Source organism: Solanum verrucosum, unplaced genomic scaffold, assembly GCF_900185275.1.
Source record: "Solanum verrucosum unplaced genomic scaffold, falcon-dt-bn FXZP01000284.1, whole genome shotgun sequence".
In the NCBI taxonomy this organism is placed as follows: domain Eukaryota; kingdom Viridiplantae; phylum Streptophyta; class Magnoliopsida; order Solanales; family Solanaceae; genus Solanum; species Solanum verrucosum.
In genome coordinates, this window is record NW_026019936.1 from 1,886,979 (window position 1) to 1,913,130 (window position 26,152).

At 33.1% G+C, this 26,152-nt stretch overlaps 1 protein-coding gene and 1 pseudogene across 1 annotated transcript; both read left to right on the forward strand.

The window, feature by feature from the left end:
* The first annotated feature begins 3,283 nt into the window (after positions 1-3,283).
* Positions 3,284-14,183, forward strand: LOC125837349 (linoleate 13S-lipoxygenase 2-1, chloroplastic-like). Its single transcript, XM_049516487.1, has 10 exons — positions 3,284-3,738; positions 6,220-6,488; positions 7,834-8,071; positions 8,872-9,189; positions 9,437-9,522; positions 9,716-9,826; positions 10,585-10,886; positions 11,497-11,763; positions 12,628-12,968; positions 13,758-14,183. Exons 1-10 carry the CDS (start codon positions 3,384-3,386, stop codon positions 14,174-14,176), a joined length of 2,706 nt encoding a protein of 901 aa, XP_049372444.1. The 5' UTR covers positions 3,284-3,383; the 3' UTR covers positions 14,177-14,183.
* Positions 14,184-16,912: 2,729 nt separating this feature from the next.
* On the forward strand, positions 16,913-22,649 carry LOC125837360 (receptor-like protein Cf-9; annotated as a pseudogene).
* Positions 22,650-26,152: the final 3,503 nt, after the last annotated feature.

Genomic DNA, 26,152 nt, shown 5'->3' on the forward strand with positions numbered 1-26,152 from the left:
TTGCCAAGAAATATCCTTTTGATATGTTGTTATCTATCTAAAAATATCCAACATGTCAAGTTAAGATATAATATAATAAAATAAATAAAAATACATTTTCTTTGATAACTTAATTTTTAGATGAGATGATCATAAACTTCAAAGTGTGGTATCAAAGTAGACAGAAAGGTTCTGAATTTGAGTCTCAACATCACCCATTAAACAAAATATTTTCATGTGCTCGGTCCATGAAAAAAATCAGGCTCGAATGTGAGAGAACACGTCGAGAAATAATATAATTAAATAAATAAATATATGTTCTCCCTAGCACCTTTACTTTTGGGTGAGATGATCATATTCTTCAAATTATACAGTAGACTAACAGTGTAATTTTGTTGTCCACTGTTAGTGGGAGTAGTTAATCTCTATTATCTTCAACTAAACTAGTGAATTCTAAGTCTTCCGCCCGTGCTAACAAGGGTCCATTATATCTTAGTATTTTTTTTTATTTTAATTTAACTATGTGATAGGTAGAATTTAGAAAATTGATTAAATTTTAATATGATTTTGAGATATTTAAGTTGTTAATTACTTTTTGTTTGCGCAAATTTAATGTGAAGGGGTCCATTAAGATGTCCATAATTAAAGTATATTTTGTCATTGATTGTTGAATTTTTACTCAAAGTAGTGACAAGATATAAACAAATATTACCGACATTCAAAATAATAAAACAATAACTAAAGAATATGAATTTAAAACTTAAGTCATAGCTAGAGCGGATTCCATAATTTTGAAAAAATGATACACTAATTAAATTAAAGTAGAACAAAAGAAATAATTTTTTTTACTCTTTTTTTCCCCAAACACGACGTGCCTGCTTCAACGTGAAGTCTTGGATTTAAATTAAAAGTCAAGCTAAAACGGATTCCATAATAAGAGAAAAATTATACATTAATTAAATTAAAGTAGAACAAAAGAAATAATTTTTAATTTTTTTTTTGAAACACGTTGAAGCAGGCATGTCAACGGAGACGTGCCTGCTTCAGCGCGAACTCTCTCTTATATAATAAGAAAATATATATATATAAAGAAGTATTTTTTTTTTACTTTTTTTTCCCAAACACGACGTGCCTGCTTCAACGTGAAGTCTTGAATTTAAATTAAAGTCATAGCTAAAACAGATTCCATAATAAGAGAAAAATTATACATTAATTAAATTAAAGTAGAACAAAAGAAATAATTTTTAATTTTTTTTTGAAACACGTTGAAGCAAGCATGTCAACGGAGACGTGCCTGCTTCAGCGCGAACTCTCTCTTATATAATAAAAGAATATATATATATATATATATATATATATATATATATATATATATATATTGTGGTCTAGCATTCATGGCCTCAAGTTGGAACCTTAATACAATCATTCAACATACGTGAATATAATGTATTTTTTAAATTCGAAATAGTGCAAGTAAAATTCTAGAAAAATTCTTGAGTTTGAAATGGTCGAGAAAAAACAATATTGTTCAATATCATTAACTTATTAAAAATTTGTTAATTATGACGTCACAATATACATCAAATTTATGATGCTATAATACTGTTTTTTTTTTTTTTTTTGGAAAAAAAAACTAGAAAGATCTTGAATAGGCTGGTTACCAAAACATCTTTCTGGAGGGTCCATGTAATTGAGGATGTTAATAAATAAAAAAGAGTTCTTAAATATATAAGTTAACCCATAAAATACGTCACTTTCTTTAATTATATTTATCGGCTTCAATTGAAATATGCATGTGGTTTTATAGTTTTTTTTTATGTTAATGCGTATAATTAAGAAAAAAGACATATATTAAGTGGTTAATTTATTTATTTAATGGGTACATTTGAGAACATACACAAAAACTTTTTTAAAAGAATTGAGCTAAATATGTAATAAGAATACTTTATCATATATTCAATTACTCAATTAAATTTATCATAATTAAAATGTCTAAAATAAAGTTTATGATAAGTTTAAAATAGACATAATTGAACATAGTTTTGGAAATTTCATATCGCAATTCAAAACATAAAAAAACAAAACTCACCATCTCTCTCAGACAGCTAATTCTAAAAAAAAAATTAATAAGAAAAAAAATAAAATAAAAATATATATATTTGCAATTTCAAAATTCACCTAAAAGATATAGGATTTAAATTTCAGGACTGTGATTTTAATTTTTTTAAAACTTAAATATTTGATTTATAATTTATATTTTATAAAAAGAAATTTATATTTTGAAATTTTACAGAAAAAAAGTCATGCTCGACATGTGAAGAAATTGACCGTATCATCTTGGGGATTATATTAAAGAATAATCAGTTATTTCTATTGTAGATTTATTGGAGTACTAATGAATCTTTGTAAGATTATGTGAATTTGAAAGTTTGTAATAACGTATAATACAAGTACTTATTTATAAAAACATTGTAGAGATATATATGTGGTTTTAATATAATATTCTCACATATGATACGAATAATCTATTCACACATTGAATATAAAATTATAAATAAAATTGAATTTTTTTATAAAAAAATTACAAACTTGAAATTGAATTTATTAGTCAAGTTATGAATTATCAAGTCTTAATTCGTATAAAAATTTTTTTGTCCACAACCTATATATTCTAGACAATGAAAATTATATTTAAAAGGTTGGTCAAAACAGAAAAAAATTAAAAAGAAAAATAAAACAAAAAAACTGAAACGGAGCGAGTAAAATCTTATTAGTCAAGTAGTGGGGTAGATTTGTAGCTAGTGTGACACCACCATGTGTTGTTTTTGATAATTCGTTTTGTTTATTTATTCAAACGTTATACTTTTCGACATCGTATATTCTTGAAATTGGACCATTAATTTTTAGAAAACTTTAAGGTTTTTGGATGATATGATAGAAGTTTCTTAATTTTTGTTTTAACTGATTGGATTATGATTCGTTACTTATCATGGACGTTTAACTCAACCTGGTTTGACTAGTCAAAATTTAATATATATTTTCTTGTGAAGTTTAACCACTTTAGAAATATAACTTCAGACGTATTTGACTGAAGTTAAAAATTTGTGTTTAACTTCATATATATTTGTAAGTACATAGATATCGGTCTAAAGTAAATGCTATAATCTGTCAAGACCAACTTCAAATATTTTTAACTAAAGTTACAAATTTGACAAATTAAAATTCAATCTAATCTGCCTACTTAACAACCATATCTATAAACCTATATCAAGCCAAAGACACAACAACAACAAAAAAACCAAAGTTCCCTAAGCAAAACTCCATCATCTATATAAAGAGAACTCCTTAGAGAATCATAATACAAACCAAACCATATATCAAACAAAACAATTTAAAAAAAAAATATGTTGAAACCTCAACTTCAACTATCATCACAATCCACAAAAACCCTAATTCCATATTGGAATACTAAACCATTATTCTTAGACTCTTTTCCCATAAATACATTAAATAATAAAAATCTTAGAGTTAATAAAAAAAAGAAGAATTTTATCACCAAGGCTGTGGTAAGTTCTACTGAAAAATCCACATATGTGCAAAGTTCTAATATTGAAAAATCAACAAGTGGTAAAGCATTGGTAATTGTTCAAAGAACAGTTGGAGGAACTAATTTGAGTTTAACAAGAGGACTTGATGATATTGGTGATTTATTTGGTAGATCACTTTTTTTGTCTATTGTTGCTGCTGAGCTTGATCCCAGTAAGTATTCATGATTCACTCATAAATTTATATTTCTTCCGTAAATAAAAGTGTGTTCTCTCTTCATTTAAGCTTTTATGTGTGCTGGTTAGAGTATTCAGGGCAGTGCTGGCGAAATGAGAAATTTCATTAAGAATGTTCAAAGTTTGATATATACTTCTTCCATCCTAATCTTAATGTATGTGACATAGTTAGAGTTTCGAGAGTCACTTTTACTTGATCGTAATTTCCTTATGTGTCTTTTAGATATTTTACGTAATTATAAATTTATAACATTTTTACCGTAGTGTTTCAAATAGATGAATCTTTATTTCAAAGAAACTTAAAGCTTCTATATGTACGAATTCAAGATCAAAGTTTAGATGTTTAATTTGAATCTCAAATTTTTAACAATACCATATAAACTAGTAAAAAAATATATAAAGTAATTATTCTCTGACTTATATATATGAGTAATATATTTGCTAAAATATTGAAGAATGTTAAACTGATCATGATCCTTTAACTCTATGTGGATGTGCTAATGAATCACAGTTGAAACCAAAGAAGGGAGCAAAAGCGAGTGCAACATAGGAGGAAAAGTATATTTAATTAGTGGCGAGATCAAGAATTTATTCAGAGATATATTCAAGAATATATTTAATATTTTTGAATTTTCTTTGACTCTATACTAAAAAAAAACATAATGTTAAAGAGATTTGACAGTTTAGAAATAACAAAAAAATTATTGTTATCATATATTTTTTTTTAAAAAAAACAAGTAGTTTTATTTGCTCCCTTCCTTCCCTGAAGAGCTAGCTAGCTTCGAAGTTGATGAAGGAGAAATTGTCAGTCGCTATTTTTTATTTTTAGTAGTGAATTTAAAGTTAGATATTTTGCAATATAAAAATATGTTATTTATTTGAAATTTACTAATATATCCAAAAAATAATTTATTTTTATCACAAAGAGTTGTTCGAACAGAAAACAAATAATATTACTATAATTTTATAGTATGTGAACTTTTTTAATCGAACATAACATTTAAGAAAGATAGAAGGAAAAGATTTTTTGAACTTGCGAAACATTAATTATACTATACTTGTGTAACATTTATTCAAAATTAAATTATTTGCAAACAAAAAAATAACATACTTTTGTAATGAAAAAAAAAAAACAATTATCCTCATGTCTACTTCAAATAAGTACCTTTGATAAGACTACGTGTGGATGCCATTTCATTTGCAAATTTTCTTCTATCGCATTCACTTAGAAGTAAACTAGTTCTCTAGAATAACATCGGTTGTTCAGATATTTTTTACTGTTATAGTAATATGCTATTATAAAAAAAATATAATATAACATAATATAAAAAATCTATGACATAAAAACTTAATTGTTATAATAAAATATTTTATATATAAAGAGGTCAGACTATGCTAGGGTTTATAGGTAAATTAAGGACTTATATTATTATTATTATTATTTTGAAAATTTTGGCGCGCTTAATTTAATTGGCTAAACAGGTTATTAATTTATACTTCATCCGTTCATATTGATTTATTCATGATGAAAAAAAGTGTTTTTCTTTCGATATACTAAATGTGAAAAAAGAAATTATTATTAGTATAATGCATAAGCAAACGTAAACGGGAGCGAGTAGTTTGTTTGCTTAGGACTATCCTAAAGAAAAAGAAAAAAATATTACTAAAAGTTATTTATAATATATAGACTGTAATTGTCCAAATTTTTAGAAGTTAAAAGTACCTTTAGTTAGAGTAAGATATGGCCTTGAAGCATTGAATTAATGTGAATTTAATAATTTTGTCCTGATCATGCATTTATATTTAAAAAATCACTAGATATCTGTAAATATAAAAAAAATGTAAACTTATCTTTTAGCATATTAATTTAAAGTCGTTATAGAAATTCATAAAATTCAAAAGCATAATATATAAATGTGTCTTTTAACTTGGTCTTATCTGACATCTATACCCTCCAACTTTGGATATGCACAAGAAACTACTTAAACTTATAAGGTATAAATGATAGTCCCAGGGGTAAATGCAGGATTATTTGATCATGCATTTGGTTGGATATATTAGACAGTCCTGAGATTATTTATCCTATCATTTATACCTTAGTGATGAGATAAGCTATCCCATATACATGATGGGATAACTTGTTCCCAACCAAACGACTCCATATAGAGTTGGACAAGTAGACACTCGTGTCCTACTTGACGTTCTATGTGACAATTCGCATCCTACGGAGCATCCTACCTGATTATGCCACATAAGACGTGTATGCCGACTTGTTCAACTTTATACAAGTTTAAGTGTCTACTTATGCACACCCAAAGTTAGAGGGCACATAAATATCAGCTAATGTCAAGTTAAAATATTGAATTGTAATTTCTCCCTCTAATGTTTACCAAATTTTATTTAATTTCCCATTCTTTGAATATTATATTAATTATTTTAATTCCTTATTTATTTAAAGAGACTGGAATTGAGAAGCCAATAATTGAGGGATTTGCACGTCGTGGACGAGATGTGGATGGCAACAGAGAATATGAGGTTGAATTTGTAATTCCTGAAGACTTTGGGGACGTTGGTGCAATTTTAATAGAAAATCAACACCGCAAGCAAATGTATGTGAAGAATATAGTAATTGACGGTTTTGTCCATGGCAAAGTTGAAATTACATGCAACTCTTGGGTTCATTCCAAATATGATAATCCTGATAAAAGAATTTTCTTCACCAATAAGGTTTGCGTAAATTCCCTCTCCTCTATTTATTTATATTCTTTGATAATTCGGAAAATTTGATTTATTTTAGACATTGTTTCTTCGTTCAAAATAATAGGTTGATTTTCATAATGAATGAAAAGATGTTATTATTGAAGAAATTTGAATTATATATATTGACGTGGTATATTTTTACTCATAATTGAAGATTAAAAAAAACAACTTATTATATATAGGATTTCTTCGTCCAAAATATAAAAGTAACTGGTTGTCGTAAATTAACGGTTAGAATAACGAGTTATTATATATTTATTTGTCTCAAATTATTTATCGTAATTTTTAAAAATAATTATTTGAAATTATCAGTCATTTTAGAAGTTCATCCCTACTATCCTTAGTAGTTATTATTTTTGAAAACTACAAACACAATAACTATGACTGATATATATTATAATTATTCATAAATACCAATAAAAGATAAGTTATTTTACAAAAAAAAAAAAAAGACTTTCTAATTAAATTTTTAATGAATATTTTTTAAAAAAATCATGAAAGATTATTTAAAACGAGTAATAAACTATCGAAATATTGGACCACATATACGTCCATTAATTTCTGAACAAAGAAGCAAAGTAGTAATTTTGTTTTATATTTCATGTTGCACTTTTAAAGACAAAAAAATGTCACAAAAAAGTGGGGTTGTGGTCCAATTTCAATTATTTATTATTATAGTACAAAACATAGGATGATGCTATTATTGTGCACCTTATATTAATAAGTCCATTATTATTATTATTATTAGTCTAACGTTAGAATTTAGGAAAATAAAGGAGATATTGACACTTACACATGAGTGATGGGACACATACGAGAAAGAGATATATAAATTATATTGAACACCACAATTATTAAAAAAAAAAAAAAAGAGAAAAAAACATGTGCAGGAAAATTCTTTATGATAATTAGTGGTCGTAGGGTAATAAAATCAGCTCACAAATACATGACTCGTGCAATCTATTTAAATTTGGAAGTAAGCACCCCTCACTTCCAACCTAAAGGTTGCGAGTTCGAGTCATCAAGAGAGTAAAAAGGGTGGGAGCTCCTAGGGAGGGTAAAAAAAATTGTAAAATATGTTTTGTTTTTCTTTCTTTTGAGTTGATGATCTATTGAAAATAATTTATATATTCCATTAAGGTAAAGAAAATTAGATCTACATATATTTTGCCCTTTCTAAATCCTATTTGTAGAATCATATTTATTTATTTACTTGCCCTTTCTAAATCCTATTTGTAGAATCATATTTATTTATTTACTTAATTATATGATCAACGATGTATACTCTAATTCTTTTTTTTTCTTATGGCAGTCATATTTACCATCTCAAACTCCAAGTGGACTAAAGAAGTTAAGAGAGACAGAACTTGTGACATTAAGAGGTGATGGATTTGGAGAAAGAAAAATATTTGAGAGAATTTATGACTATGATGTTTATAATGATATTGGTAATCCTGATGGTGATGTTGATGGTAAAAGACCAGTACTTGGTGGAAAAGAGTTACCTTATCCTAGAAGGTGTAGAACTGGTAGACCAAGAAGTGAAAAAGGTAAATATAGACTCTCTCCTCATTTCATTTTCTATGAGTTAGTTTGATTTGATACGGAGTTTAAGAAAGAAAGAAATACTTTTAAAACTTGTGGTCTAAAATAAGTGATGAATGTTTGTGTGTCTATAAATCATTTCATTAAGGGTAAAATATACATTTTAAAGTTAAATTGTTACTTGATATAGAAATGTGTCATTCTTTTTGGGACTGACTGCAAAGGAAAGTGAGTCATATAAATTGGGACAGAGGGAGTAGTTCATAAACCTAAAATACTTTTTTATTGCTTAATATACACTGACAACATAAAAAAATTATGTACATAATTAGATTATTTATTATGTAGTTGATCATGAAGGCAACAAGCCGGATATGGTCTAGGTCGGAGTTATGATCGAACTCGAACATGACATTTGCTTGATGAAATTAATTACGAAATAAAAGCTGTGCCCTGGCTATCAATTATGTTTTTTTGGTATAATGGTAAGCGATTGAGATTCTAATAAGTAGTATCAGAATCAAGGTTATGGGTTCAATTCCCATGAATGACATGTTGCATGTGACAGATGTTGGGAGGGGAATTGTTGGATAATACAAACATATCCTATCTATGCCTGGCGAGACCCAGTTACACACTCTTACTATCGATTATAGTTTTTGACATGATTACATAACTGATAACTTGGACCATGTTTTCAAGATTACACAATACACATTCCACTTTATTATATATACAAAATAGTAAATATCTTTTGAATGAGTGCGATAGATCCTTGTAGTCTGACTCTTTTTCGAGCATGCAGATCCATTATCCGAATCAAAGAGTGACTTTACCTATGTACCAAGAGATGAAGCATTTTCAGAAGTGAAGAACTTATCATTCTCAGGCAACACCATTTATGCGGTCCTACACGCCGTTGTGCCAGGGTTGCAATCGATCATCACCGATCCCGAGCTCGGATTTCCCCATTTTCCGGCCATCGACTCACTTTACAACGTCGAAGTAGAACTTCCGGCACTTCAAACAAATAGCCTTTTTTCGATTATACGAAGGCTCATTAGGGCAATTTCTGAAACTAGAAAAGATGTCTTGCTTTTTGGAACTCCTGAATTTCTTGAAAGTAAGTACTTAAAACCTATAAAGCATATGTTGCTCAGACTCTTTACTAACTATCGACAGATACATATCATATATGTACCTATAGGAATGTGGTGATAACATTATTGTTGAGAATTGTAACTTATGTAGATTAGAAATTTACAATGTTGTTCGGATCCACCAAACATGCGAAATATTGTTTGTATGTTTAATTTTTATTTTTATTTTATTTTTTGTAAAACTAAATATTTTATTTATATTTATGGCAGGGGACAAATTTGCATGGTTTAGAGATGTGGAATTTGCTCGTCAAACCTTAGCTGGTTTGAATCCATACAGTATACGATTGGTTAAGGTATGTAATTCCGATAAAAAGATTTATCTACATCGGTTGTTTACATCAATCCATGTAGTATACGCTAATTGGTTACCGTATGTTATTGCCTTAATTTTCATTTTAATAATGGTTGAAACATTTTGAGCTAGAATATAGTTTATTGCTTCGTCCAACATAATTTTATATGTTGTTAATCCGTTGCTAAATACAGGAATGGCCATTGAAGAGCAAGCTAGACCCTGAGGTGTATGGACCTCCTGAATCAGCAATTACAAAAGAGCTAATTGAATTAGAAATTGGAGGATTTATGACTGTTGAAGAGGTATATATAAACACAACATTTTTATTTATTTATTTTCAACTACGAGAAAAATATATATATTTTTTGGTTTGTTTGTGGACAGACGATATTTGGTCAGGCCAATAGTTTGGTATTTTTTATTTGCACAGATGACCCTTCTTGAGGTCACTCTTTAAATCATGTCCCCCAATAGCTCAATGGGCTAAATTTGTCTTTAAAAAGGAAAAGATTCATTCAACTACTTTTAAAGGCGAAATTTAGTTAATTTGTTGAACTAATTGGGATGCGAGATTTAAATAATAGTCTCAAGAAAGGTCATACTGCGCAAATAATAGATGACTAGCTTGTGCACTTTACGTGATTATACAGAGCGATGTGCAAGAATGACTTTCATAAGGAGTGATCCTGAACTTTTGATCTCGCATAAAAAATATCCTTTGTTGCCCATCAGACATAAATTGGTTTTAACTATGACACAAGATTTCAAAAACATTTCAATAATATAGCGAACGTGTTCAATTTTCCACAAGTTATATGTGTTGCTCAATTGTTCACAAGTCAAGACAACTGAATCTCCCGCCAATAGGCAACACACTACACTATCTTCACTCTCTTTAACTTCTTGAATTGTCTCGAACTCTTGCATCATAGACAAAATTAACTTATGTGCACATTACATCTAGAACTTATTCTCGATGAACAACAAATGTTATTTTTTGTTAAGGGGGTTCAAAAATTCAAGATCTCCCCTTATGATCTTTGTTTCATAATCAATGCAGGCAGTTCAACAAAAGAAGTTGTTCATCCTAGATTATCATGATTTGCTATTGCCATATGTGAACAAAGTGAATGAACTTAAAGGGACCGTACTTTATGGATCAAGAACTTTGTTCTTCTTGACACCTAATGGCACATTGAGACCTTTGGCAATTGAGCTAACTAGGCCACCAGTAGATGATAAGCCTCAATGGAAGCAAGTTTATTGCCCAACTTGGTATGCCACTGGTGCTTGGTTATGGAGGATTGCTAAAGCTCATGTTCTCGCTCATGACTCTGGCTATCACCAACTAGTTAGTCATTGGTAAGTGATGATGATACATGCACTGTGCTATGTTGCTCGGACTCTTCTAAAATAATGTTGTAGTGTCTGTGTCGGATACTCCAAAAAATGCATTACTTTTGGAGGATTCGGTACGCACTTGTCAACATTATTGAAGAGTCTGAGCAACAAAGTCGCTAGTTACGTCGTATAAGAATTTTCTTATAAGCATAACACATAAAAAGACATTTAAACTTGGCCTCAACTATCAAGTAAGTACTCCAACTTTGAGAGTCCATGTCTCTAAACACCTCAATGGTCTCAACTGACAACTAAACACTCCCAATTTGTTCCCACTGTGTCTCGTGAACTGACGTGACACATTAATTTGGAAGGTGTCTAGATGATCATTTTATAAGTTTGAGTGTTCAACTGACACAGTGGAGACAATTTGAGGTGTCTAGATGATCATTTATAAATTGGAGTATTCAGTAGAAACGAGTTGAGGTGTCTAGATGTGCATACTGAAAGTTGGAGTGCTTACTTGCCAGCTGAGTCCAAGTTTGACTATATATTTATTATTATGCCTTTTTTTATACTATCGGATCACCTAAAAACTTATGGCTAATTGTTTTTCTTCAAAATTTTGCAGGCTAAGAACTCATTGTTGTACAGAGCCATACATTATAGCATCTAATAGGCAACTAAGTGCAATGCATCCAATATATAGATTATTGTTTCCTCATTTTAGATATACAATGGAGATAAATGGTACAGCTAGAGAAGCACTTATTAATGCCAATGGTGTTATTGAGAGTTCATTTTCCCCTGGCAAGTATTCAATGGAGTTGAGTTCTGTTGCCTATGATCTTGAATGGAGGTTTGATAGAGAAGCACTCCCTCAGGATCTTATTAGTAGGTAATAATTTACTAATCTTCTATTTTTCTGTTTCTGATTTGGTGTCCGGTATCTGTTTTGATATCCAACTAATCAGAATTCACGCAAGAAAGTTCTACTTTAGGAGTAAAGCGCACCCAACCAAAGGTGACTCGATTCATAGGTGGTTAAAAATAAACATATATTTTCTTACTAGTCTACCACAAACTTTGGTGGTCACTCATCTTCTCTTTCTTTTTTTTTTGGTTTTTCATCTGATGTCCGAGCTTGCTTGCTTTAGGGTTTGATTAATATGAATCTTCATAGGAAAATCTCATTTTGGGGTGAAACACTTCAAACAATGTGATGCTATTCATAGGGAACGAACTCGAAACCTTTTGTTAAGGATGGAGGGATACTTACCCCACTGTGATCTTTGGTGGTCATTAATCTTCTATTTTTTTTATTTTTTTTCCATCTGGTACCCTCTATGGATCCAACTAGTCTGAGTTCATAGAGGAAGTCCCATTTTGGAGGCTAAGCACTGCCAACCAAATGAGACTCAACATGGGTCAAACTAGAGATCTTTGGTTAAATATAGAGGGTACTTACCACCTCAACACAACTTTTGATTTTCGCTAATTATTTAGTTATGAGATATTTACAAGTAAATCTCCACAATTAACCTGAATTGGTTACTTAGTAAAAATGGTAACTAACCTACTATCACACATCCATACCAACACACATATCTGAATCAAGACATGTTGTTGTGAACATTGGTACGATAGACCAGGGGAATATTCAACATCTACTATATATACAGTGTAACTTTTCAACGAAAAAGAACTCGGACCTTGTCCCCCTGCTTCCGTATTGATATGCTATTTTGTGCAAAATATACAGGGGATTGGCAGAGGAAGATCCAAATGCACCATATGGATTGAGACTAACAATAGAAGATTACCCTTTTGCTAGTGATGGTTTAGTACTTTGGGACATACTTAAACAATGGGTAACAAATTATGTCAATCATTATTATCCACAAACAAATCTCATTGAATCTGATAAAGAACTCCAAGCTTGGTGGTCAGAGATTAAAAATGTTGGACATGGTGACAAGAAAGATGAGCCATGGTGGCCAGAGTTAAAAACCCCAGATGACTTAATTGGTATTGTCACAACAATAATTTGGGTAGCTTCTGGCCACCATGCAGCTGTAAACTTTGGCCAATACAGCTATGCAGGTACTCTCCTTAGCCTCTTTGCATTTGTTTTCCATATTGTCTGCTATGTTGTTCAGACTCTTTAAAAACATCGACTAGTGTGTGTCAGATTTTTCAAAAATAGTGAATCTTTAGAGAATTAGACATAACAACATTTTTGGAGAGTTTGAGTAACACAGGTTGTCTGTGCATATAAGTTAAATGAAGGATAGATCTATGTTGTTCGGACTCTTTAAAAAATATCAGCTAGTGTGTGTCAGCTATTTCAAAAATAGTGAAATTTTGGAGAATCTGGCAACAATTTTGGAGAGTTCAAGTAATATAAGTTGTCCGTGCATATAAGTTAAATGAACGATAAATCTATGTTGTTCAGACTCTTTAAAAATATCGACAAGTGTGTGTCAGATATTTCAAAAATAGTAAATTTTTGGAGAATCAGACATGGATGTATCAACATTTTTGGAAAGCCCAAGCAAAATAAGTTGTCCGTGCATATAAGTTAAATGAAGGATAGGTCTTGGAACAACAGTAAAATTGTTACGAATTTTTTAGAGTATGTTGCATAGATTATACTCAACTAAGGGTGTGTCATTCCCTGAATCATGTGTGAATTAATGTAGGATGCTTCGTACACTAGGCTACGTACTCTTTACTGTATATATATAAGTAAAATTATTTAAAATATTCAGTATAATCCCACAGGTGAGGTCTGAGAGGGTAGAATGTATGCAAATCTTACGATATTGTTACGAGAGTAGAGAGATTGTTTCTGATAGACGATTGATTGTACTTACACTATTGAATATGTAGGCTACTTTCCAAATAGGCCAACAATTGCTAGGTCAAAAATGCCAACTGAGGATCCAACAGATGAAGAATGGGAGGATTTTTTGAACAAACCTGAGGAGGCATTATTAAAATGCTTCCCATCACAACTTCAAGCAACAACAGTAATAGCAGTTTTGGATGTTTTATCAAATCATTCTCCAGATGAAGAGTATGTTGGTACAAATATTGAACCTTTTTGGAAAGATGAACCCGTAATTAATGCGGCGTTCGAGGTATTTTCGGGGAAATTGAAGGAGCTTGAAGGGATAATTGATGCTAGAAATGCTGATTGTAATTTGAAGAATAGAAATGGAGCTGGAGTTATGCCTTATGAATTATTGAAACCATTTTCTGAACCTGGAATTACTGGAAAAGGTGTACCTTATAGCATTTCCATTTGATTTTTTTAAATTAATATTTGTGAATTTTGTAATAAGATGTATAATTGAAAGAAGAATATATAATAATGCAAGCCAATTGTTGTGATGATACTGGTCCAACTGTTAAGGTATTATACGTTTGCTTTGAGCCTCGGTGCCTCAACAGTTGATTCTGAACTCATTCTTAGAAGATCCCTAACTTTCTTCTCCCATTTCGATGTAAGATTTGCCTAAAGTGTAACATATTCCTCTTTTTTAGTGGCTATGATCCCTCCGTCATGGGCGTCTCAAATGTGTTCTTCTTGTTTTGTAAATGCCCTTTGTAACAATATTAGTTCTAACCATCACTACTAAAATAAAATAGGATGATTTCGTTGATGGATAAATTTTGTATAGTTAAACAACAAAATTCATCGTTAATTCTATTTAGCGATGGATTTTTGTTAACTACGAGTGAAATAGAGATGGATTAACGACGAAATTCGTAGTTAATATATTCTACGTATCTTTAATTTATAACCACAAAAGTCAAAAGTCATCTTTATTTTTTAAAATTTCATATCAAGTCAAACAAAGATAAACAAATTAAAAAAGACTACTATATAATTTTTAACTTAATGTTGTTTATAATTGTAATTTTTATTTATGCAGTTGATTTGACTGAACCTAAAATATGAACAGAGCCTTAAAAGAACGGGAACTAACCTTAGCTTGACGTAACAGTAAATTAAGTTGGATTGTTGACTTGGAAGTCAAGATCTATCACCAACCAACACGATTATCCTAACCAATCAATTTCGTTTTGGAATTTTGACTTGAAATGTCTTTTCTCAAAGTCTATACGCCAAATATTACGCTTACTATGATGGCTGCTTTTCTGATTAATCAAGCTTTTTGAATTTCCAACTTGAAAAGTTTTTGCCCCAGTCTATACACCAACTAAGAAAAATTTAAATTCTTACTTGACTAATGTTAGATTTCATAGTCTTCGCATGCATATGGTTCGACATATTTGGATGGTTATTATTTACCCTAACAATAGGGGCAGTTTTTAACCAAACTATTAGTTGTATGGACATTTTTGGATCAAACTATTAACGACACGGGCATTTTTAGACCAAACTATTCACTAAGAACATTTTCCATTGAAGGACATGCCATGTTTGGACTCCTGCACTGTCTTCCATCAGCAGGTCAATTCTTGTGTCCCTTATAGCATTTCTATTTGATTTTTTTTAATTAATATTTGTGAATTTTGTAATAAGATACAATTGAAAGAAGTATATATAATAAGGCAAGACAATTGTTGTAATTATACTGGTCCAACTGTTAAGGTATTGTTTGCTTTGAGCCTCGGTCTCAACAGTTGATTTTGAACTACTTATTCTTACAAGATCCCTAACTTTCTTCTCCCATTTTGATGTAAGATTCGCCTAAAGTGTAACGTGTAGTTAAACAACAAAATTCATTGTTAATTCTATTTAGCGACGGATTTTTGTTAACTACGAGTGAAATAGCAATGGATTAACGATTGTCGTCATATTTGGAGGAAAAGGCTATAATTTGCACTTTAATGTGTGGTTCAGTGATCTAATATATCCTATGTATCTTTAATTTAGAACCACAAAATTCAAAAGTCATCTTATTTTTTAAAGTTCCATATTTATCATGAACGGGAACTAGCCTTGATGTAATAGTAAAGCCATTTGTGTGTGATCTATAAGTCACGATCGGTTCGTAATCTAATACTCCCTCTGTCCCAATTTATGTGGCACTTTTCGTTTTTCGAGAGTCAAACAATTTAAGTTTGACCAAGAATTTGTGCATGAAATCTTCAATTTTTTTGAAATAAAATTTATATATTTGTAAACTACGTAAAAAGTACTATAAGTCACAACAATTGATAATTCAAATTATTTAAAAGATCTATGAAAAAATTACGGTCAAAGTTAGACTTGTTTGAATCTCGAAATTCGAAAAGTGCCACATAAAATGGGACGGAGGGAGTAATTATCAATGCTTGCATTAGAGTAAGCTATTAAGAGGGATGAACCTTTTTCCGGACCCTACTACAATGGGATGCTTTGTATATGAAATTGCAGCTTCTTTCTTTTTTCGCTTCAAATTATAGTGATGTATACGACTTTTCTTCCTTTGAGACTCAAATCAGAGTTTGCTTTCATTTGTCTATGGCACGTAGAAATAAATTCGACTGATAAACATAAATCGGACACAAACTTGAATCTTTAGATCATTCAATCGGATGATATATGTAATCACTAAAATTGAACTTGACTTGGAAGTGACTAAGAAAAATTTAAATTACATAGGCTTTGCATATGATGTGACATATTTGGATGGTTACATTATTTTTGACCCTTTAAGTAACAATAGGGGCATTATTGGACAATACTATAAGTTGTATGGATAATTTTGGACCAAACTATTGACAGCACGGACATTTTAAAACCAAACTATTAACTAAGAATATTTTCCGTTGAATATATGAAGGACATGCCATGTCTGGACTCCTGCACTGTCTTCCATCAGCAGGTCAATTCTCGCGGAAAATTAGCTCGAGGTGGCGCACTATGTAAGGTGCTGTATTCGGAGTAGATTTCCAGTCAATTCTCGTGGAAAATTTTTCTTTGCTTAATTTGTGCTATATATACCTCATCAAAATTATTGAGTAGACACAGAACAAATATTTCTTGATTTTTTCTCTACCAACTTAATTAGTTTTTGACCATTTTAGTGAAGAAATGGGTTGTGTAAAACTTGTATTTTTTATGCTATATACCTTTCTCTTTCAACTTGTTTTCTCGTCATCCTTACCTCATTTGTGCCCCGAAGATCAAGCTCTTTCTCTTCTACAATTCAAGCACATGTTTACAATTAGTGCTTCTGATTATTGTTACGACATAAGTGTAGGCCAATTGATTCAGTCATATCCAAGGACTCTTTTATGGAACAAGAGCACGGATTGTTGTTCATGGGATGGAGTTCATTGCGACGAGATGACAGGACAAGTGATTGAGCTTGATCTCCGTTGCAGCAAACTTCGAGGCAATTTTCATTCCAATAGTAGCCTCTTTCGACTCTTCAATCTCAAAAGGCTTGATTTGTCGCATAATGATTTCACTGGATCGCTCATTTCACCTAAATTTGGTGAGTTTTCAAGTTTGACGCATCTTGATTTGTCGAGTTCTAGTTTTACAGGTATAATCCCTTCCGAAATCTGTCACCTTTCTAAATTACACGTTCTTCGTATAGGTGTTCAATATGGGCTTAGTCTTGGGCCTCACAATTTTGAACTGCTTCTTAAGAACTTGACCCAATTAAGAGAGCTCAACCTTCGGTCTATGAACATCTCTTCCACCATTCCTCTAAATTTCTCTTCTTATTTAACAACTCTACGGCTTCCATACACAGAGTTACATGGGGTATTGCCCGAAATAGTTTTCCACCTTTCCGATTTAGAATTACTTGATTTATCATCCAATCCCCAGCTCACAGTTAGGTTTCCCACAACCAAATGGAATAGCAGTGCATCACTCATGTACTTATATCTCAATAGTGTTAATATGTCAGGGCCCCTTCCTAAACCTCTAAAACAAAATAAGCTGGAAGGTCCTATTCCAAATTCACTCCTAAACCAGCATAGCCTATATGTTCTTCTCCTTTCACACAATAATATCAGTGGACATATTTCTTCAGCTATCTGCAATCTGAAAAATCTGCTATTACTAGATTTGAGAAGTAATAATTTGGAGGGAACAATCCTTCAATGTTTGGGTGAGATGAGTGAACTTGATGTTTTGGATATAAGCAACAATAGTCTTAGTGGGACAATTGATACGACTTTTAGTATTGGAAACCAGCTCAACATCATTAAATTGGATGACAATAAGCTACAGGGGAAAGTTCCACCATCTTTAATCAATTGTGAATATTTGAAATTTCTAGATTTAAGTAACAATGAGTTGAATGACACGTTTCCAAAATGGTTGGGAGACCTACCTCATTTGCAGATCTTAAAGTTGAGATCAAATAAGTTCTATGGTCCGATAAGGACTGGCAACTTGTTTTCTCAAATTCGAGTCATAGATCTCTCATCCAATGGATTTAGTGGAGAGTTACTGGTGAGCCTGTTTCAGAATTTTCAAGCCATGAAAACAATTGTTGAGAACAGTGAAACCCGAGAGTATGTAGCAGATGATTTATCCTTTATTTACACAAATTCTTTGATAGTGACAACAAAGGGACTGGATCTTGAACTTCCTCGAGTTTTGACTACAGAAATAATTATCGATCTCTCAAGGAATAGATTTGAAGGTCATATTCCAAGCGTTATTGGAGATCTCACTGGACTTCGTACGTTGAACTTATCTCATAATGTCTTGGAAGGTCATATACCAGCATCATTGCAAAATCTATCTGTACTTGAATCATTGGATCTCTCATCTAACAAAATCAGTGGAGAAATTCCGCAGCAGCTTGCATCCCTCACATTTCTTGCAGTCTTAAATCTCTCTCACAATCATCTTGTTGGATGCATCCCCAAAGGAAACCAATTTAATACATTTGAGAACAATTCATACCAAGGAAATGATGGATTACGAGGATTACCACCCTCAAGAGATTGTGGTCGTGATGATAGGGTACCACAAGAGACAATTCCAGTTGAGCTAGATCAAGAAGAAGAAGATTCACCACTGATCAGTTGGCAGGGGGTTCTCATGGGTTACGGTTGTGGACTTGTTATTGGAGTGTCCGTAATATATATAATGTGGTCAACTCAATATCCAGCATGGTTTTCGAGGTTGGTTGTGCAATTGGAACAAAGAATTACTACGAGAATGAAAAAACACAAGAAAAGATATTAGCGTGTAGTGACCTCCAGGTATTCAACTTGATCTTTATCTTTCTTAAGATTACTTCTTATATATCAATGTATTTTCGACCTCCTTCATCCTTAAAGCTCTTAACTTTAACTCTTTATTTTTTTTAAATTGCAGGATTTAAGTCTACAGAGTTGCTGAAGATGCAGATAAAAGCCTTTTATCTTTCATAGTTTGTGATGTTTTCATAAAGTTTTTTGTAATCCTATGAATAAAGACATGACTTTTATTCCTTTGAGACTCGACCAGATTTTGTTTTCATTTGTCTATGGCATGTTGAAATAAATTTGACTGACAAACAGAAATCGGACACAAACTTGAATCTTCAGATCATTCAATCGGACGGTATATGTCATCACTAAAAACATTGTATTTCACTCAACACTGTCACGTGAGATCATAACAAAAACATAGAGCACTCGACTTTTTTTTTTTTTTTTTTTGACTTAATATTCAGAAACATAAAATTCTGTAGTTACAGAGTTCGAAAACTTTTTACAGACTCATCGAAAGATCAAAAAACATCAGGATACCATGGACCAAAGTTGCAGTCTTCAAACTTAAAATTTTATCATTGAAGCAGCAGCAAAATGCCCAACCGACGAATCATGAGAAAGAGACTATTATCTCAGAGAAGGAGAATCTTCTGTTAATATCATCAATGAATTCAGCATTACACGCTATAGTATCCAACACGGCCTCATGGGCTGCTCATAGGATTGTGTCATTTAAGTATCTAAAGATGAATTTAAGTGTAAATAAGATGAATTGGTAAAGTTCTACGGGTTGATAATATAATGTTTAGGGATCACGTACAACGCCCAAGGTCAAGATCATAGTAAAATATGTGACAATTTGTCAGGATATTGTTCAACATACAATAACTTGAATAGCAACGACAACCACAATGGGGTTGGTCTAGCAGTTGAAAAATAGGAGAAACAACCTTAGAAACCAAGGTTAGAATCCTAGCAGAACACAAGCTGACCTGTGTTGGTGGTTGAGTTACCCACTATCTGTGTTGGTGGGAGGTAGGCGGTACCGATTGAGTTAATCAAGTATTACTGCTACACAACAGCAACTATGCATCAGTCCTAAATAACCACTTGCATAGAGACCTGCAATAATGTTTAAAGCCTTAACTAAGATTAGACATGAACACACAATTAAGTGATAGAATTGCTAGTGATCCAAATCCATATGGATTTGACACTTCATTTAAGTAGAAGTCAAGTAGAACCGCTTGCCTATAGGTGATGTTTATCGTGATCAACTATTGTTCAGATTAATTAATTAGCAAACTGCACCGTAATTTCAAAGGTTTGGGGGAAAGATAAAGATTCAGAAAAACAAAAGTAGAAAACAAAAAGAAATACCTAGCCAAACAGACTTTGAAACCAGGTTTCTTTAATGTATCCTCCTTGATCTGAAGCAGTGCTTTAATCTCTGTGCAAAATCCATATGCAGGATCCTTTTAACTGGTTTTGATGAGTCGAGATTTCATCACCAAGCTGCTGCACTTATCAGCTCCACTAAATTAAACTGTGGGCTGGAACCTTGTGTATTCCAGCATCTAACATTGCTTTTCTCAAGGCAGCAGCATGATCCCACCTCTGTGCGCTAGCATAAATGCTTGAGAGTTGCACATAACGGCCAGAATGATTTGGTTGCGACTCAAGCAATAGTTGTGATACTTCATTTCCCAATTCAATAGCTCCATGAAGTCTACAAGCACCCATCAGAGCCCCCAAGACAGTGGCATCAGCTTCAAAAGGCATCTTCTTTATGAAGTCGTACGCTTCCTGCAGTAGCCCAGCTCTCCCTAAGAGATCAACCACACAACCATAATGTTCCATCTTAGCTACAAGTCCAAATTCATGTGACATTGCTTCAAACAATTTAAAACTGAAATCGACAAGCTTGGCATGCGCACAAGCTGATAGAACAGCCACAAAGGTAATCTCATTTGGTTGCATCCCCTTTGCCCTCATCTTCTCATACATCGTTAAGGCATGCAAGTAAACCAGCCAAACTTAAGAAGTCTTCTTCTTTCGCACAATAATATAAATGGACAGATTCCTTCAGCTATCTGCAATCTGAAAGCACTGAATGTGCTAAATTTGAGAAGTAATAATTTGAAGGGAACAATCCCACAATGTTTGGGTGTGATGAATGAAAACCTTTGGGATTTGGATTTGAGCAAAAACAGTCTTAGTGGGACAATTAATACAATTTTTGGTATCGGAAACTATCTCAATGTCATTAGCTTGTATGGGAATAAGCTAACGGGGAAAGTCCCATGATCTTTGATCAATTGCAAGTACTTGACACTTCTTGATCTAGGTAACAATGAATTGAATGACACATTTCCAAACTGGTTGGGAGACTTAGCCTGATTTGAAAATTTTAAGCTTGAGATCAAATAAGTTGCATGGTCCCATTAAATCTTCAGGGAATACAAACTTGTTCGCACAGCTTCAAATTATGGATCTATCATCCAATGGATTTAGTGGAAATTTACCAGAAAGGCTTTTTGGGAATTTGCAACCGATGAAGATAATTGATGAGAGTATAGGAATCCCACAGTATATAATTGATGATTTTTTTGGGGAAAATGCATAAGTACCCCCAGCCTATACCCGAAATCCCAGAAATACACCTAACCTTTACTAAGGTCCTATTACCCCCCCGAACTTAATTTATCTATAATATTCTACCCCTTTTGGCCTACGTGGCACTATCCTTGAAAATTTTGTCAACATGTGCTGGGCCCACAAGATAGTGCCACGTAGGCCAAAAAGGGGTAGAATATTACATATAAAATAAGTCCAGGGGGGTAATAGGACCTTAGTAAAGGTTAGGTGTGGCTCTGGGATTTCGGGCATAGGCTGGGGAGGTACTTATGCATTTTCCACTTTTTGGTTATTTTGATTATTTGACGACAATTACAACAAAGGGTCAGGATTATGATCTGTTCCAATTTTGGCTTCTAACATGATTATCGATCTCTCAAAGAACAGATTTGAAGGTCATATTCCAAGCATTATTGGAGATCTCGTTGGACTTTGTACGTTGAACTTATCTCATAATGTCTTGGAAGGTCATATACCAGCGACATTGCAAAATTTATCTGTACTCGAATCATTGTATCTCTTATCTAACAAAATCAGCGGAGGAATTCCACAACAGCTTGCATGCCTCACATTCTTGAAGTCTTAAATCTCTCTCACAATCATCTTGTTGGATGCATCCCCGGAGGAAAACAATTTGATACGTTTGAGAACAGTTCATACCAAGGAAATGATGGGTTACGTGGATTGCCACCCTCAAGAGATTGTGGTCGTGATGATAGGGTACCACAAGCGACAATTCCAGTTGAGCAAGATCAAGAAGAAGAAGAAGAAGAAGATGAAGGTTCACCAATGATCAATTGGCAGGCGGTTCTCATGGGTTACGGTTGTGGACTTGTTATTGGACTGTCTATAATATACATAATGTTGTCAACTCAATATCCAACATGGTTTTCGAGGATGGTTGTGAAATTGGAACACAGAATGATTACGAGAATGAAAAGGCACAAGAAAAGATATTAGTGTGTAACGACCTCCAGGTATTCAACTTGATCTTTATCCTTCAGAAGATTATTTTTAGTAATTTCTACCTACTTCATCCTTAAAGCTCTTAAGTTTAATTCTTCATGTAACATCCGACAATTTAAGTGGCTTTGAAGGAGCTTGAAATTTGGAAATAGTCATTTTTGGAAAAAAATGACGAATCTGGAGATTTGGCTAAGTGTGGAAATCAATGAGTTTTTGGCCAACTTTGAGTAGTCGTAACTCCTAGATCTGGATGAGTTAGGAGTAGTTCCAGTTATGGTTGCGAAGCATTTGGAACAATCTTTCCAACGCCACTGAGTTTGCTCAATTCCGAGTTCGTATGAGGGAGTTATTCCCTGTAGAAGTTGGGCAGTTGGAAGGGAAATCCATCCGGAAATTTAAGGGCATTTTGGTCCTTTCACAAATTATTTATTTTGAGCTCATATTGTTGTATTAGGATGATCTTTGGATCATTTTTGTCCCATTTTTGAAGAGAAAGAGTTAGGGTTCTTGGGAGTGAAGAAGAGAAGAAGGAGAAGAAGAAGAAGAGAAGAAAGAGGAGAAAGGAGGTCAACAAGTTTCCGTCGTGGATTATCGTCGGGGGTGATCCCTAGTAGGTATGTCAGTTTTCGTGTGGGTTATCCTTTCCCTCACACACACCAAGTCTATTCTATGGTTTGAGAAAGAATCGGAAATTGTTGTTGAATTATTGAAGTTGTTAGTTGTTGTTGATGTTGTTGGTAGAGTAGTTGAGGTTATTGTTCGTTGTGAGACATGATTGAGTCGTGTAATTAAGTTGAAACCTATTGTATGTTGAGGAAATTTTGATTCTAAGAGGTATGCCCCTTTTAAAGTTGATCCACCCTCAATTCGCAGAAACTTCTGGGCTGTCGATACCCATCTACGGGCCTGACCTACGGACCGTAGATCGATTGACGGTCCGTACTGGTCAACCGTCAATCGGATCAGGAGTTGGGTTTTTTTGGGGCTTCGATCTACGGTCGCGACCTACGGTCCGTGACCTGACCTACGGACCGTGACCTGACCTACGAACCGTAAGTCAGGACCGTAGGTCAACACTTAGTCATTTTTCTTAAATGAATTCTGGGGAAAAATCTCTGACGCGATCCACGGACCTATAGTACGGACCGTAAGTCCATCTACGGTCCGTCGATGGCGTCCGTAGGTTCCACCTGTGTCACCAAAAACCTGAAGTCTCAGCCAAGTTTCCCCGTTTCTTTTCTCACTTTCTCATGCAAGTTCCAAACTATTATACCTATGTCTTATAGTAGTTTCCGACACTCCTAAGTACATCTAAGCGTTCAAGGATCCCTCCTCAACATGTGATCGAATACCTTAAATTCATAATTTCGATTCAAGGAAAGATAGTCAGAAGTCAAGTAAAAGAGTATAGAGTTTCAAGTCGAGTAAGAGTCTCAGTTTCAAGTTAAGTCATGAGTTTAAAGTTGAGTTCTTTTCTCAAAGATATTAGGGAACTATGTATTCCCAAAGAAGTTTTAAAGAAATGTTTTTACATTTAGACAAGGTTGGAAACTGAGATTTCCAAAGGAGCCTTCGGGCTAGTTTTTGAGTAATTATCTCATATCAGCAGGAATAAATATGTTTTAAAAACATAAGAGCCAGTACGTTTTTTTTGGGAGTAGTATCGAGCACCGAATTGGGGGAGCGTTCAAAGAACCCACAGCCCCCATAGAACCATGTTAGCCACCATGGGAAGAAAAGGATCATACTTTTTAGATGAATCATTTTCATATTAGACTAGTGGATCCATTAGGCAGTTCAGGTCTTATACTTTTGGCCGGGTATAAGATGCTCTGGCAGCGTGAGGTCGATCGCTGTATCATCACTATAGCTCTTATGTGATGGTTGTCGGTTAGAGAAGCTCCCACAGCAGTTATTATATTTTCATATGCAGAGATTATTGTATTTTTATATACATCAGTTCATTGTATTTCTATATACATTTCAGGCTTATTGTATCTTTGTATACATACAGAGTTTATAGCATGTTTTAAACAGTCTTTCTTTATATCGCACTTGTTTTAAAATTGCCTTATATTGAAAGAAGTCAGTCAGGTTGAGTTGAGTTGAGCCAGGTAAGCTATTCAGTTTCTTCCAGATTTTCCTTCTAGCCTTTGTTGCTTAATTTTCCAACTCGCATACTCGTACATTCCATGTATTGATGCCAGTTGGTCTGCATCGTTTGATGATGCAGATTCAGGTACCCCAGATCAGCATCCTGCACGTCGTTGATCCAGCTGAGCACTCCAGAGTCAGTGGTGAGCCTCCTTGCATTCCGGAGGACTCGATTATTTTGGTGTTCTTTGTTTTTATTGGGATGTTGCGGGGTCTGTCCTAACATCCATCTCAGTATTTTTAGAGGCTTCATAGACAGACCGTCAGTCAGTTAGTTTTGAGTCTCTCATCCATATATATATGTAAATATTCTATTTTGAGATTCGAGTTGCCTTTATGGCCATATTTTATAAGTTAAGTTGTTTTGAAATGTTGCATTGCATTGAGTTATTCTGTTGAGGTTTCCGCTGAGTTAAGAAAGCCAGGCCAAGGGTTCGCTTGGGGCCATAAATGGTCTCCGGGTGCCGGTCCCGCCCAGGGTGTAGGCTCGGGGCGTGACACTTCATTTTTTAAAATTGCAGAATTCAAGTCTACTGAGTTACTGGGATGCAATAGCACGAGTTTTCGTTTACCAATAGTCTGTTATATAATATGTAGTAATATATTCAGCCTGATTATTAGTTAGTTACTTTAGTTCGACTGCGAAGTTCAGTTAAATTTATTAAGTTATCTTATCTGTGATGTAATTTCAATTGAGACTGTCCTAGTAATTGACTTAAATATCCTTATGGTGTTAAAAAAATTGTTCTAAAGTTCAAGTATATAACTTGTAAATGTGAATTATTTGGAGTTCAAATCCCAAAAACTAATCGTAGTTACACTAAAACAAAATCAGCTGGAAGATCCTATTTCAAAGTCACTCCTAACAAAACCTACAGTTTCTCATATTGTCATCAAACTACTTGAATTGGACGATATACACCATCCTGGATATCCTCCATTCCATCACTAAACTTTGAGGAATATAACATGTTTCTTCCGCTCTACTCTCCAAGAAGAAAAGAACAGCAGTATCACACTCACCTATAAGTTCCAGGAAGATAGAAACTATATATCTTAATGAATCAGTGGTATTGAATCTATGAAGAACATGCCATGTATGAACTCCTGCACTGTCTTCCATCAGAATAGATTGGCTCGAGCTGGTGCACTATGTAAGGCGCTGTATTCAGAGTAGATTTCTAATCTAACCTGAATGCATTAGCAAAGTGACTGTCCTATTCCTACGATATAAAGTTATAAGCAAACCACACATTCTTGATTGTCCTCAGAGCTGGCACTACTGTAATATTTTTTTTGGTAAATAGAAAAGGGAAAGTCGTGTGTAGGGTTGTTAAGAGAAA

Excerpts from the sequence above, each read along its gene's own strand:
- LOC125837349 (XM_049516487.1), top strand. The coding sequence starts at position 3,384 with ATGTTGAAACCTCAACTTCAACTATCATCACAATCCACAAAAACCCTA. Across the intron at positions 8,072-8,871 it reads TAGACCAAGAAGTGAAAAAG|ATCCATTATCCGAATCAAAG; the intron begins GTAAATATAGAC and ends TCGAGCATGCAG. Across the intron at positions 12,969-13,757 it reads TGGCCAATACAGCTATGCAG|GCTACTTTCCAAATAGGCCA; the intron begins GTACTCTCCTTA and ends TTGAATATGTAG.